This window comes from Bison bison, unplaced genomic scaffold (genome assembly GCF_000754665.1).
Source record: "Bison bison bison isolate TAMUID 2011002044 unplaced genomic scaffold, Bison_UMD1.0 scf7180017864390, whole genome shotgun sequence".
Classification (NCBI taxonomy): Eukaryota; Metazoa; Chordata; class Mammalia; order Artiodactyla; family Bovidae; genus Bison; species Bison bison.
The window spans coordinates 5,274,037-5,288,946 of NW_011494962.1; the positions used below are offsets into that span (position 1 = coordinate 5,274,037).

Here is a 14,910-nt window from a genome sequence, read left to right on the forward strand (position 1 = left end):
TAGCCAGGACATGGAAGCAACCTAGATGTCCATCAGCAGATGAATGGATAAGAAAGCTGTGGTACATATACACAATGGAGTATTATTCAACCATTAAAAAGAATACATTTGAATCAGTTCTAATGAGGTGGATGAAACTGGAGCCTATTATACAAAGTGAAGTAAGCCAGTAAGAAAAACACCAATACAGTATACTAACGCATATATATGTAATTTAGAAAGATCGTAACGATAACCCTGTATGTGTGACAGCAAAAGAGACACAGATGTATAGAACAGTCTTTTGGACGCTGGGAGAGGATGATTTGGGAGAATGGCATTGAAACATGTATAATATCATATAAGAAATGAATCACCAGTCCAGGTTCAACGCAGGATACAGGATGCTTGGGGCTGGCGCACTGGGATGACCCAGAGGGATGGTACGGGGAGGGAGGTGGGAGGGGGGTTCAGGATGGGGAACACGTGTACACCCGTGGTGGATTCATGTTGATGTATGGCAAAACCAATACAATATTGAAAGTAATTAGCCTCCAATTAAAATAAATTTAAATTAAAAAAATAAAAATTCAATTTTATTTTATTTTTTTAAACCTTTTTGGCTACATGGTATGTGGTATCTTAGTTCCCTGAGAAGGGACTGAACCATGCCTCCTGCATTGGAAGTACGTAGTCTTAAACACTGAACCACCAGGGAAGTCCCTGGACTGAAACTTCAGTACTTTGGCCACCTGATGTGAAGAGCCGGCTCATCGGAAAAGACTCTGATTCTGGGACAGATTGAGGACAAAAGGAGAAGAGCGTGGCAGAGGATGAGATGGTTAGATCGCATCACTGACTCAATGGCCATGAATGAGTTTCAGCAAACTTTGGGAGACAGTAGTGAAGGACAGGGAAGCCTGGAGTCCTGCAGTCCATGGGGTCACAAAGAACTGGACACGACTTAGCAACTAAATGAGAGCAACAGTCACATGTATCCTCATATAGGAGAGAAGTAGAAAGAGATTAGACAGAAATGGAGAATGTGGCCTGGAGGCAGAGATTAGAGTGTTGTGGCCACAAGCCAAGGCATGTCAAGAGCCACCAGAAGCTCCTGGGAGAAGTGAGGAATGGATTCTCCTGTAGAGCCTCTGGAGGAGGCATGGCCTCTGACAACTCATTTCAGACTTTTGGCCTGCAGAACTATAAGTGGATACATTTCCTTGGTGTTCATCCACCGAGTCTGTGCTCCTTTGCTGCTGCAACCCCAAAGAAACTCATGTGGGAGACATACTCACTTCCAGCTCTTTTTCCTCTGCTGTTTCCAGGAACAGATCGGGGCGGAAGGGTTTCACTCCATTGCAATTCTCCACTCTGAAAATCTTCTCTGATGGGACGAGAACCATTCGAATTACAAGAAAGAATGCAGTGTGAAGAAATTTAGGCAGCAGCCTTCAGACTGAATGGGTTCCCAGACCTGGATGGGGAGCCGGTGGGAGTGTGGCAGAGCCTAGGCTAGCACTCAACTAACAGATGTGAATGAATGGATGAGCCACCAGGGGAAGGGGGCTTAGGCCCTCTTACACCCAGGGAGTACTTCAATTAAAGCTACAGACCTTTTAAAACTTAACTCAAAGACCACTGTCTTAGGGAGGTTTCCTCTGACCGAGATGCTAGCCTGTCCTCCCTACACCCTTCAGCTATCTTCATCCTCCATACTGGTAAGAGCTGGTGCACAGTAAGTACTCAGTGAATCGAGAATTGGATAAATGGAATGAAACATTTCCCCCTAACAAGGACCTACTGTATAGCACAGAGAACTCTGCTCAACGTTATGTGGCAGCCTGGATGGGAGGGGAGTCTGGGAGAGAATGGATACATGTATGTGGATGGCTTAGTCACTTCGCTGTCCACCTAAAACTATCACAACATTGTTAATCGGCTATACTCCAATACAAAATACAAAGTTTAAAAAAAGAATAGTCAAGTTTAATATTCCATGGGGAGTCAGTATAATCTCCAAATCAACTTTCTAGAATTTGATAAACTATGCTACCCCCCAACACACACACACACATACATATACACATGAGATGGATAGCATCACGGACTCAATGGACATGAACTTGAGCAAACTCTGGGAGACAGTGGAGGATGGGGAGAGCTCGGCATGCTGCAGTCCACGGGGGTCACAGAGTTAGACACGACAGCGACTGAACAACAGCAACAAACCCCCCAACATACACACAAGAGGACATGTGACAAACTATAGATACTCTCTCAGTAAGACCTCAAGGATGTATGCGGTCCTGTTAGTGATCTAGTTCAGGTGTTAAAGATGCATATCTCTTAACGGAATCAGAGGGAAAGCAGGAAATTTTAAGGCCCAGCTCTTTAATTCAGTATTGCTGAGTGGTGGCGGCTGGCAGTAGGGTGTTGTCCTGTGCTTTTCAGAGCCCTCTGACATTCATACCGTCACTGAATCCCTCCAACCACCCTGTGCAGTGTGGAGCGCGGGAGTGACACTGCTCTCGCTGACAAGGGGACTGAGACGTGGTCACAGAATTCCTGCTGGCTCCCAGAGAAGGTCCTCACCTTTCTGGTCCCGACAGCTGAGCGTGTAGAAGGTTTCTCTTCGCTGGATGATCTCCTGGGCGATGATGCCGTAGCTGTACACGTCTCCTTTCTGCGAAACGCTGGCTACGCGGAGATGCTCTGGGGCCGTCCACAAGTCTGTGTGTTCAGCATCGAGACTTTGACGTTAAGGGGTTGAGTAGCCCAGAGATCCCCGACGCGCTTTTAAGTCCCTCCACCACACTAATGCTGGTGATGGGGGCAGAATACACACTTGCCTTCCAAGCTGACTAGGTAATGCCAGGATCTGGGTGAGGAAACACGGAATGCCTTCCCTAAAACTGCCTGGGTCATAGTCCTGAAAACCCTCAAGGTCTACCTAGAACAGCGCCTAGGGTACAGGGAGTGCCCAGTAAATATTTGCGGGGTGAATTCAGTAGAATGTAAGAGGCCGAGGATTCAATAGTTTATGGAACATGCAGCATAAAACTATGAAAGCCTTTATAAATATTTTAAAATTATATATTTAATGTAATATAAAACATTGTGTGCATGCTCAGTCACTCAGTCATATCTGACTCTTTGTGACGCCATGGACTGCTGCCCACCAGGCTCCTCTGTCTATGGGCTCTCCCAGGCAAGAATACCGGCGTGGGTTGCCATTTCCTTGTCCAGGGGATCTTCCTGACCCAGAAATCAAACCCAGGTCTCTTGCATTGCAGGCAGATTCTTTATCACTAAGCCACCTGGGAAGCCCATATAAAACACTGCTGCTGCTGCTGCTGCTGCTAAGTCGCTTCAGTCATGTCCGACTCTGTGCGACCCCATAGACGGCAGCCCACCAGGCTCCCCCGTCCCTGGGATTCTCCAGGCAAGAACACTGGAGTGGGTTGCCATTTCCTTCTCCAATGCGTGAAAGTGAAGTCACTCAGTCGTGTCCAACTCTTAGCGACCCCATGGACTGCAGCCCACCAGGCTCCTCCATCCATGGGGTTTTCCAGGCAAGAGTACTGGAGTGGGGTGCCATTGCCTTCTCCATATAAAACACTACATATATATAAATATTTAATAAATATATACTTACAAATTTTATGTAATATAAAACATGTTTCTTTTAGTAAATATAAATGTATTTACTATATATATGTTTGGTGGTGGTGGCTTAGTCCCTAAGTCACGTCTGACCCTTTTGCAATGTAGTGGACTGTAGCCCACCAGGCTCCTCTGTCCATGGGATTCTCCAGCCAAGAATACTGGAGTGGGTAGCCATTCCCTTCTTCAGGGGGTCGAACCCCTCCTGCATTGCAGGTGAATTCTTTACTGACTGAGCCACCAGGGGATCACCATATATGTATAGTTACTAAAAGGAAATAATGGGCTTTCCAGGTAGCTCAGATGGTAACAAATCTGCCTGCAGTGCAGGAGACATGGGCTCAATCCCTGGGTAGGAAAGATCCCCTGGAGAAGTGAATGGCAACCCACAACAGTATTTTTACTAAAAGAAAATAAAGACAGCACACTTAAACAGAGAGACAGTCACTGATAGTTTCCAGATGTGATACAGTAGCAGCCACGAGGTCAGCTATTACACAGATGCGCTTTCTTTGGTTTCTGTGGTATTCTTTTTTAAAAAAAGCATCGGTTTACTCACATTTTGCTAGCATGCAAGCTATTACTAGTGCTTCGCATCAAGTTTATTTCAAGAGTGAAGCACTCCTGTGTCTGGCTCCTACAGCCACTTGGGTTTGGGACCCCCCATTACATATCTTATTTTTAATAATGGGGGCATACAATTAATTATTCTCCAACATCCCTTGGGAGTTTTCCAGGATCACCTAGCTCCCTGTAGACTTCTTAAGATTTCTACCTTAAGTAGTTTCAATTAAATAAATCAACAGATTCATGTGTTTAGGTATAGTGAGATGCTTATGATAAAGCACACTTTCCTCATTTGGCTTTCCATCCACGTGTTCACTGCCTTTTCAGATTTATGTCTTGTGAATTGATGTGGCTTGTGATTCATTAAAAATGGATCCTAATGGTTGGGCTTGTAGGAGAGGGAAGTAAATTTACTTATGCTAAGATTTCAGGTAACCGACCTCACAGATAGGCTCATATAACTGGATGTTCAGGAGGGTAGGCTGGGATCTGCAAGTCATCTGATTTTGTGTCCTGGTGAGTCATTTCACGAAGGGGCTTTGCTCACTCCACGATGAACCTGGGCACACGGCAGGTTCTCAGTAAGCACTAACTGGATTTAGTCCAATGTCTTAGCATCCCTGACATAGCTAAAGAAGTGGGTGCAGGATTGTAATTTTTTGTCTATTATGGAAAACTAAAAGGAGTGCAAAAATAGGATTAGAGGTAGAATTTAGTTTTTGAGGAATTTAGTGGTATTTTGAGGCATATATGAGTCCTAGCCCTCTAAGGCTGTTTAACCCTGAGCTCTAATAAAGGACGGCAAACGTTCAACATGAAAAGCCCTTGATACTTTACAAATAGTTTTTTTTGACCCCCATCACCACTCCTGAAAGGGATAAATAAGAATATATTTTACCGATAAGACTTTTTTCTAAGCATCATCATTTCTTATCATTATCACAGATAAATGAATGATGTCTAGAATTTGGAAAGGGGTCTTCAGTCTTATACTCTACTTTTTTGGGCAATTCTCTTAGCCTTTCTGAACTTTAGTTCTGTCTTCTATAAAAGAGGAGGGTTCAATAAGGGGATTTCTGAGGTCTCCTATGGCTCTAACTTTCTGTATTTTTCCACACAGTCCTGCCTCCACAAGCCAATAACTCCTTCATGCTTTCTCCCTTAAATCAAGGGACACACAGATGAAGGAAACCCACAGAGGAGATCTGTTCAACTTGACAAGCACACGCTGAACATGAGAATGGGGTAATGCTGGGAAATGAGCCAGCTACTGCCTGTTACGGAAGTGTTTTTTCTGGTCAGTATCACCATTTCCTGAACACTTTACATGGACTTTTGCAAAAATTAAAAAAGAAAAGCGTTTAAGTGGGAAACTAGTGAAAATTTCATTCATGACAGACCTTTTCTTGGAGGCAAAATGGAATTGCAGCCAAAATCGGTGATCTTCACCACCATTCTACTGTCCACCACGCAGTTGGTCGATTTCAGACGGCCATGGACTTCTGTCTTACTGGAGTGCAGATATGACATTCCCTGTAGTTTTTCAGATGACAGGAAAACAAAGAGATATGACACTGCTCAGCTGCTCTGTCCTTTTCAGGAAAGAGATGGCTTGGTGAAATCATTTCGACATGTGGACAGAATCACCGTCGAGTTTTAAATTTAACTCCATTAACTTTATAAAATACTGTTAAAGCCCTAATATTTGCCTAAGTACTGCATACAGTTTTGAAGGTCTAAAGACTCTGGTTAAGTAGCTGCAGACAATATGAAGCAAAGATTGATCCTTTTTTTTTTTTTTAAAGTGTTTTTGCTTACCACTTATTCAGTCTGTGACCTTGGGTATGTCTCTGGTTCTCTGCTACCTCAATATGAATATGAAAATAATATGAATAATAAGGCTTTGCCTTCCTGAAGGGAGAGGTTAGGTTAGATTATTTCTTAAAATCTAATTACTTTCAATCTATTTTGAAACAATTTTTCATTCAGTTTTGAAAGAAGTTCTTTTTTGGCTGTTGTGTCTCCCCCTGGCGGCCAGAGGTGGTGGTACTGCAGACACTAGTGTTCAGCCTTGGTCCTGGGAGTGAACTGAGGCAAATAACATATAGTACTACGTTTTCTTCCCCAGCTGATTCCGATGCTATGTGTCTTTCAGATGATTTAAGACTGTATCAGATACCTCACTCCTGGGACTGGTTTTTCTTCATTGTTGAATGGGGCCCTAGTTACTGGTATCCACTTCCTTTTCATAGCATGTCTAGGAAATATACATGTCCAAATCTTTTATTACCTCATGCAAGACGAATGCCTGCCCTTATATTTTCTCTTACATTAAGGTGAAGATTCAGTTATCTTCCCTGAAACTTTATGTGATTTTTTTTTTTTTTTTACTTCCAGCAAATCTATGAAAGTGTGTGCCTGCAACTCAGTGTAGAAAGAATTTAATAATAAAAATAATAAGTCAGTATATATATTGAGTACTTGCTTGTCAGGCCTTATACAAAGCCCATGTGTTGTTTCGTAAAATCTTCACAAAAACCCCATGACACAGGCACTCTTTCATTATCATTTTACAGATGAAGAAACCTATGCGATACCTGGCTAGGTCTGTTTTCCAGATTTAACTTTCATAAATATCTTTCGTGTCTGTGGGTCTCTTACCTTAGCAATGTCATACAAGACAGAGATCTTAAACTCCCAGTCCATGAATGTACCATCAGGGTAAGAAATTGTGTCATTTAAAACTTCCTGAGCAGGAGAAAAAGAAAAGGAAGATGAGTCGTCTAAAGGATACCACTGTGGAGAGATTCTTACAGGCAAATAATGATCTTCTTTTGTTTTTTATTTTTTAACATTTTGATCACATCCCAAGGCATGTGGGATCTTAGTTGCCCAACCAGGGACTGAACTCATGCCCGCTGTGGTAGAAGCGTGAAGTATTAACTAGTGGACCACCAGGGAAGTTCCAATAATGATCTTCTAATCATGAATTCTTGGGCTCAGGAACAAGCTGGAACTCCATTCTCCTGGTTTTCTTGAACATATGTTTCTTTTCTCTCTAAGAAACACTGGGTGGTTCTTTATCACAAGGAGATGAGCACGAGATGCCCACAGATCCCAAATCCTGGTTCTTCACCAGAGAGCGGTAAAGGAATGAGCAGGTACCTGCCAGGAGAGTAGGCTGGTGAGCCTGATTCACAAGTGCCTGGGTTGCAGGCTCTGTATCATCAAAATTACACTAGTATTTTCCAACAAGGAATTGCTATCAGAAAATCCCTTAGGCAGGATTTCATTTTTACTTAGAAGACCAATTGCATCAATTGGTTTAATAGCTCTAAGTGTTCCGTCCGTTTATTAAGTCCTCTGTCATTAAGACAGAGCTCTTGAATTTCTGCATTAACTATGACCTAGAGTTTTGAACTCATAGTATTAACATGGTGATGGTTGTATCAAGATGCAGGGTATTTAAACTAAGCTAATTGTTCACAGTAAAACTGTAAGCAGGACCCTAACTGAAAACCTAACAACAGTTTCTTGTCTGGGGAAAAAGCCCAGTTTTAACTTAGGTACTGTACCAGTAATTTCCAAAAAAGGGCCCAAAGTCATTGTTGTTTCAGATGAGGTTGCTGCAGCAGTGGGTAACCAGGCAGTTTAAGGGAGGGGAGTTATAAGCAGACAGACTCTTCCCTTAGCACCTGATATATGGCTTTTGTTTATTTGTTTATCTCTTCTCCTTATGAAAATGTCCTCTGTGATAATCTTCACTTACTGGTGTATCTAAATATTTTGTCACGTTGAAACCAAATGATTCAGATATGGTCTAGCCCTCATATAGAAAGTATTTCTAATTTTGAGAGACTTGAAATTATTATTATTAGGGATGTGTGTTTGTTTTATTGTATCAGCAGCAATTTAAATGAACATTTTCAGCACCAATTTCAGCACCAATTAAAATGATCTTATATAGCCTTTCTTCAAAGACCTTTTGATATGATGCATTAGAGTAATATTTTTTCCATTCATAGAACTAACCATATCTAACTGTATTATGCTTTTCATATATGACTTGGCTTAGAGTTACCTGTATTGTGTTTATAATTTTTCCATTTATATTGATAAATGACATTAGTCTTTAATCACATTTTAGTATCAACTTTATGCTAGCCTTGTTGAATGTTAAATGAATTTAGAAGATGTTCATGTTTTTCTTTAACGTTAGAACAGTGTTTATATAGACAATGAGAATTATTCATTAAGTTTAGAAAAATTAAACTGAATCTGGTTTTCTTTGTAACGGAAATGTTAATGTTTTCTACCGTTATTGACGTCCTTAAGTTTTTACTTGAGTCAAGTTTTCATAATTATATTGTTTCTGAAATTTTTCCCTTTTTTAGACTTTATAATTTAATAGTCATGATATATTCTTTCATAATTGAAAGCATCTTTTTCATAGCTTTATTTTTTATTTTCATTTTATTTTTATGCTTGCTTTAAAGATTTAATTAGAAGTATAAGAGGCTTGTACATTTTGTAGTTTTTAAAAAATAAACAACTCAAGAATGCACTTTAAAATTTTATCAGTTTTATAATAATTGAATTGTGGTTTCCTTTCCTTTAGGCCATAGTCATATTTAGATTAGTTTTTAAAAGAGAGAACAGCATTTAGGGCTATGATTTTTTTCCCTTAAGGATACATTTGAGTTTATGCCATACATACATTTTTAAATCTACATTTTTTTCCTAATAACCATCCAGTTTTCTCTTAATACAAAAGCAAATATGCAAGTAAAATAAAATGAATGGAGAGGCAATCACTTTTCCACATTTCCACATTTGTTCTTTGTTTTTTCAAGTCTACACTCCTGAATACTTTTTAGCTAGTTAGCTCAGCTGGTAAAGAATCCGCCTGCAAAGCAGGAGACCCCAGTTCAATTCCTGGGTCAAGAAGATGCCCTGGAGAAGGGACAGGCTACCCACTCTAGTATTCTTGAGCTTCCCTGGTAGCTCAGCTGGTAAAGAATCCGCCTGCAATGTGAGAGTCCTGGGTTCGATCCCTAGGTTGGGAAGATCCCCTGGAGAAGGGAACAGCTACCCACTCCAGTATTCTGGCCTAGAGAATTCCATGGACAGAGGAGCCTGGCAGGCTACAGTCCACTGGGTCCCAAAGAGTTGGACACAACTGAGTGACTTTCATTTCACTTATAATGATATAATAGGAATAAATGGACAAAATCTGAGTGATCTCGTTTGATAAGTATATGGGCCCATACATTTTTCCTGATAACTCTCTGCTGTTATTATTTCACTGAGTGAGCATTTAAAATTTCTACTACACATTTTTTTTTTTTTTTTGCACATGGTTGGCTGGCTAGGAAATTGGAAATGATTCTGGTTTCTTACCCGGAGGGATCCTCTCTCGCAGTACTCAGTCACCCCAAAGATCGTGGAATCAAGCTTCACTGTGCCGTAGAACTTGGTTAGGTTGTAATAGTCAATCTGAAGCAACTAAGACATAACACACTCATTTACAAAGCAGCTCAGCCAGAAAAGAGCACCTGATTAAAAACTAATAATATACTAATAAAACATGCTGTGTCTCAGATCTCTATGAAGATATACTACTGCTCTTGATACAGTGAAGCATCGGTGCATCTCCTTCTGCACTTGGCATTAATCTGACTTCATGGCCTTTCTTTTGTCAGCAAGAGGACCTGGATACAAACCTTTGACTACTCTCCCATCACGTCAGGACCACTTTCTAGGATATGCCAGCATGTTCTGTACCATCAAACATCTTTGACAAAATTTGGGGGGAGAATTTTCAACAAGAAGTATGGTCACCCATTCCTGGTCTGCAGGCTTCTCTGTCAGGACTCCCTAATAACACCTTGCTCCACCAGGGACCTCAATGCTTGGGGAAAACGGAGTAAAGTTATTTCTCACTTAAAGGTCTTAAGTAAGCATACCTTGTTCAATTCTATCTTCTGTTTCTCAGTGAAGTTGCCATCATTGTGCTTGAGATCCTTTAGAATCACTCGCTGCAAAGATCAATTGAATTAAGGAGATAGTGTAGGATGACCGCTGTATGCATGTTATAATCATCTGCTCACATGACTATCTTCCCACTCTACTGTAAGCTCTTGAAAGCAGTAACATTCTTTAACTGCTGCTTATATCCCTGGTGCCTAGTGCCTGGGATGTGGCAGGCTCATATGAGAATGTTTCTTTAAAATGATTAAGTGAAAAAAGGAGGAAGGAAGGTAGGAAAGAAGGGAGGGAAGGAGGAAGGAGGGGAGACACAAAACCCTGCTATGGGATTGTCACATCCCTACCGCAGTGATTCAAAATACAAAACAGGGTTGCCTGGACTGCTCTGAATCTATTCTTTTTCCTTTTCCTTCCTACACTCTCCCCCTCTTAAAAATTTTATTTTTTCTTCAGTATACCCAGGACTTGAGAATATTGTAAGTGGTGAAGCAGAGCCCTGCCCAGCCCTGTGAAAGGCTCTAACAGCACCCCTTGGGTCAGCCCTGGGACCCCGGCCATCACACCGCTGACATCAGAGCTGGGGCCACAACGAGTCAGAAGGCCCAGCACGTACGTATCCCTGATTGGCTGTTTAGAAAAGCAGAGGAGACTAGTCACCTTTTTGTCGTATTTGCACTGTCGCAGTCTCTGGATTGTGTCTCGCCTCTTGTCATCATCAATCTGGCACAAGAACAAGCTAATTATTCCAGAGGTTCCATGTCTTGGCTCCCCACCTGCCGGTCAAAGGCTGAGAGAGACTGCCTGTGTCTACTGCAGTTGGTTCACAGCATGCCAGGCAGGCTCAGAAAAACTGTTATAATTGTCCTATGTCCCCTCTCATGCTCCCCTCCCCCCTCCAACGGTACCTTCCTTCCAAGTATCCACCAGCCGCACACTTAACTCGGTTTTCTCCCCCTTCTTCTCGTAGCCTATTTCAGCCAGAACTTCCTTTGCTTCCTTCCTGCCCAGCCTCCCAGACTATTGGGAACCACTGCCTATAGCTACGGACAGATGCTCTCAGGGAATCATGTTTGGCATCTGAGTTGTGAACTCATGCCTCAAGGCCCAAGTAGCAGTGCAAGTGAGGACACCTTGCTGGGGCTTAAGGAGGCAGCCACATCAGCTCGGGGTTCAGCCTGGAGTTGCAAGATCAGCTGGTTTGTCAACAGAAGCCAGTCATTTATTTGGCGGTGCTGGGTCTTAGTTGCAGCATGGGGGATCTAGTTCTAGGCGTGGCCTGTGGGATCTAGTTCTCTGGCCAGGTATTGAACCTGGGACCCCTGTACTGGGAGCTCAGAGTCTTAGCCCCAGGACCATAAGGGAAATCCCAGTAATTAATTTGAAAAGAAGTTAAATATTGACTGAAACACAAAACACACACTCACACACCCTTGAGGCTCTTGGTCTGCTACTCGAAAGGCAAAAAAGATTATGAACCATTGCATCTTTCCATTCAATTCTTATAAAAACCTGTGATGTATTTTGTTTGTTAAAAGTTACCTCATAGGGACATTTTGAAAATGTGAGTGAAATAAGTAATATCCAATTCCATGCATGACTCCTGGCACAGCGCAGATTAATAAACATCACTTGTCTCCCCTTCTCCTGTTTCTCATTTTATTTGTGAGGTACAAAGGGTTACATGGCACCATGTGTCACCCGAGAATGTATGGAACCTGAGTGTGACTTCTCATCCAGTGTTCTTTTTACCCTCTCAAGCCTTGATTGTGTCATTTAAACCATTTGAACCTCAGTCCCTTATTTGGGCAATCCTAACTTACAGGGATACTTCGGGATCAAATGAGACCAAGGTGGTGACACTTTCTTACAAGCAAAGGTGTTTTATCCTCAAATGAATCCTCTGCATCTTTATCATTATTTTCTGTCTGCTGCCTTCCCCTCGAACTTTGCCGACATCTCTCCCTCTGGCTGCTTGGTTTGCTGACCCTCTCCATTCTAGCTTGGGATACGTTCTTCATGATCTCGCCCCTGACTCTTGCTTCCTGACCCAGAGCTCGAACCATTGCCTGTCCAGTCACGTGGCATTTTCCCCTCTCCTGACTCTGGTCGATCCCTGTGGGTCTTCTTCCAGTCCTGTCTCATTCTCAGCACTGGTAAACCTCTTCTTACAGCTAATCCCTGGTCGCCTGCTCCCCAGCTGGTCTGTAACTCGGCATAACAATGACTCCCCATGCTCTGAATCACTTCTAACCTTCCTCCTCATGGCAACTTGTCCCAAAGACCTCCTCCTTAGCCAGGTGAGTGGCTAATGATGAATTAACTCATAAAAATTCTGTCATATCCAACAAGGGGTAGATGAGTTATACTCTTAGGAGTATATTTACATTTTAATAAAACACATAGCAACACAATGTTTTAGGCTTAACTCAAAAGAACAAAGTGTAGTACAGGGTTCTAAGGTGGTGGGGGAGGCTTGTGAGGGGTGGAGCCGTGGTGGGACCTGGGCAGAAGTGGGTGGGAGCCCAAACTGGAGTCACACCAGAGACGGGGACCGTTCACTCCTTCTAGAGGTCTCCTCCTCCCTTCCTAGGGTACTGCCATTAAGTCATTCAGGTCGATGAATTCTCTCTTTGAAAATCCAATGATCTTACAATCGTTTACAATTACAGTCATAGGTTTTGATGAGAATCAAATGGAAAGATGCAATGTGAAATGTAAATGACTGTAAGATTATTGGATTTTCAAAGAGAGTATTCATTGATTTCTTCCTGACACGTGCCTGAAATAGATCTTTTCTTAATTTTAAAATTTTAAAAAATTAATTATTTTTTTGGTCACACTGCAAAGCATGGGGGAATCTTAGTTTCCTGACTGGGACCCAAACCTGTGCCCACTGCAGTGGAAGTGTGGAGTCCTAACCACTGGACTGCTGGGGAAGTTCCTGGTCCTTGTCAATAGCATTTTTATTTTTGTGGCTCAGGATGTAATAGGAGTGTTACTTTGGTGCATGGACCATTTCTGGAGGAAAGGGAGGCCTAGTCCTCACCCAAATCCGTGTGCAGGATTTGGGGTGGGGTGCCCAGAGAGGTGGTGGAAAGGCTCCAAACACAAACCTGACTCATGTGGCAATTTTATTTTTGCTGATTCTAAGGAGGGAGGTGTCTCAAGTCATGCTGTCCTGTCGGCTTGGCCCTATTCCAAGGGACCCTGCTCATTCCTTCATGGGGAGGTTCTGGGACTCCACCCCCTAGTTTGCTTTGGTATAAAACCACTGGGATTTCCCTGGTGGTCCAGTAGTTGAGAATCTGCCCTGCCAATGCAGGGAACACGGGTTTGATGCCTGGTCTGGGAGGATCTCACATGCCATGGAGCAACTAAGTCTGGGTGCCCCAACTACTGAGCCTGTGCCTGAGAGCCTGTGCTCTGTGACAAGAGAAGCCACCGCAATGAGAAGCCCGAGCACCACAACTAGAGGGTAGCCCTCGCTCGCTGCAACTAGAAAAAGCCCACGAGCAGCAACGAAGACCCAGGGCGGTCAAAAATAAATTAAAATCCGAAAAAAACCCAGAAAAACCTCTGATGGTTAAGTGTTAGTGTCACACTTAACAGAGGGTGGGTTCAGACTGTGCCCCATTCTTGAAATTCTAGCCCCGTTGCCTCAAAGAGCTCAGAAACAATGAAACAGGTCCAGGCATCAGGCACATGAGAAATGCTCAGAAGAGCTGGCAGGTTACATCTGCAGTAACCTGATTCCCTAGTGTGTGTGACCGGGCCCCGCTGCTCGACTCTTTGTCCTTCATTTTCCTCATCAGCAAAGTTAGGGTGATAAAGTTCATCTCCTGAGGTCCTGGTGAGGAGGAGATAAGTCCACTCAGGTCCTGAATTAACTGCCGCCCATGGGAGGCAGTGTTGCTGGTGGCTGCTGAGCCTTCCTGGCTGAGCGCAAGTGTGGGCAAAGGATTCTTTCTTCAGCAGTGAGAAAGTGAGTCACATGTCCTGAGTGTGAGAGAGTAGTTCCCCAAGGTTTAGGGGAACTCAGATGCCCTACCCATTCCTACATCCCTTCCATGACAAATCCTCCCTGTCTGTACTCCTATTCTGGGTCACATGCAAAAAACGAGTAACACACCATACCACAGCCTCCACCGAAGTGTTCACTGGATCAAGTAGCACCATAAAGAATCAAGGGAAAGGCAGGAAGCTGAGGATTCTAACATCTAGGTCTTGGATTCTGAAACAAATGACCCTGCCTGGCACGTTCTGTACCATGGACCAAAGTCTCCTCAGATCCCTGGGGAGTTTGCGCTAGCCCGCGCATTCTTGCCCAGGTTAGGGGCGCCTTACCTTTAGGCTAACGTGGTTGGTCTCGTTGGACTCCAGGGGAAAAATGTCTTCAGGAGGAATGTGGGACCACTTCTTCTGACGAAGCGCGTGTTCTCTCTTATATTTTCTGTGAAAGGAACACAACCAACCCACAGGCTTTTATGATGCTCTTTTATTATGCCATTCCATTTCTGACCATTAGTTGACATCTACAGCTCTGATGGGGGGCTTCCCTGATGGCCCAGCAGATAAAGAATCTGCCTGCAATGCAGGAAACATGGGAGACTCAGTTTGATTCCTGGGTTGGGAAGATCCCCTGGAGGAGAACATGCAACCCACTCCAGTATTCTTGCCTGGAAAATCCCACAGCCAGAGGAGCCTGGTGGA

At 43.2% G+C, this 14,910-nt stretch overlaps 1 protein-coding gene across 1 annotated transcript in view; it reads right to left on the bottom strand.

The window, feature by feature from the left end:
- GUCY2C (guanylate cyclase 2C) overlaps window positions 1-14,910 on the bottom strand; it is a 65,413-nt gene that overhangs the window by 18,243 nt on the left and 32,260 nt on the right. Inside the window, exons 12-19 of the mRNA XM_010858720.1 lie at window positions 14,545-14,650; window positions 10,858-10,920; window positions 10,179-10,250; window positions 9,613-9,717; window positions 6,874-6,960; window positions 5,613-5,745; window positions 2,575-2,712; window positions 1,278-1,366 (exon numbers count right to left, since the gene is read on the bottom strand). Coding sequence (XP_010857022.1) covers window positions 1,278-1,366; window positions 2,575-2,712; window positions 5,613-5,745; window positions 6,874-6,960; window positions 9,613-9,717; window positions 10,179-10,250; window positions 10,858-10,920; window positions 14,545-14,650 — 793 coding nt within the window. The remainder of the gene's footprint in view (window positions 1-1,277; window positions 1,367-2,574; window positions 2,713-5,612; window positions 5,746-6,873; window positions 6,961-9,612; window positions 9,718-10,178; window positions 10,251-10,857; window positions 10,921-14,544; window positions 14,651-14,910) is intronic.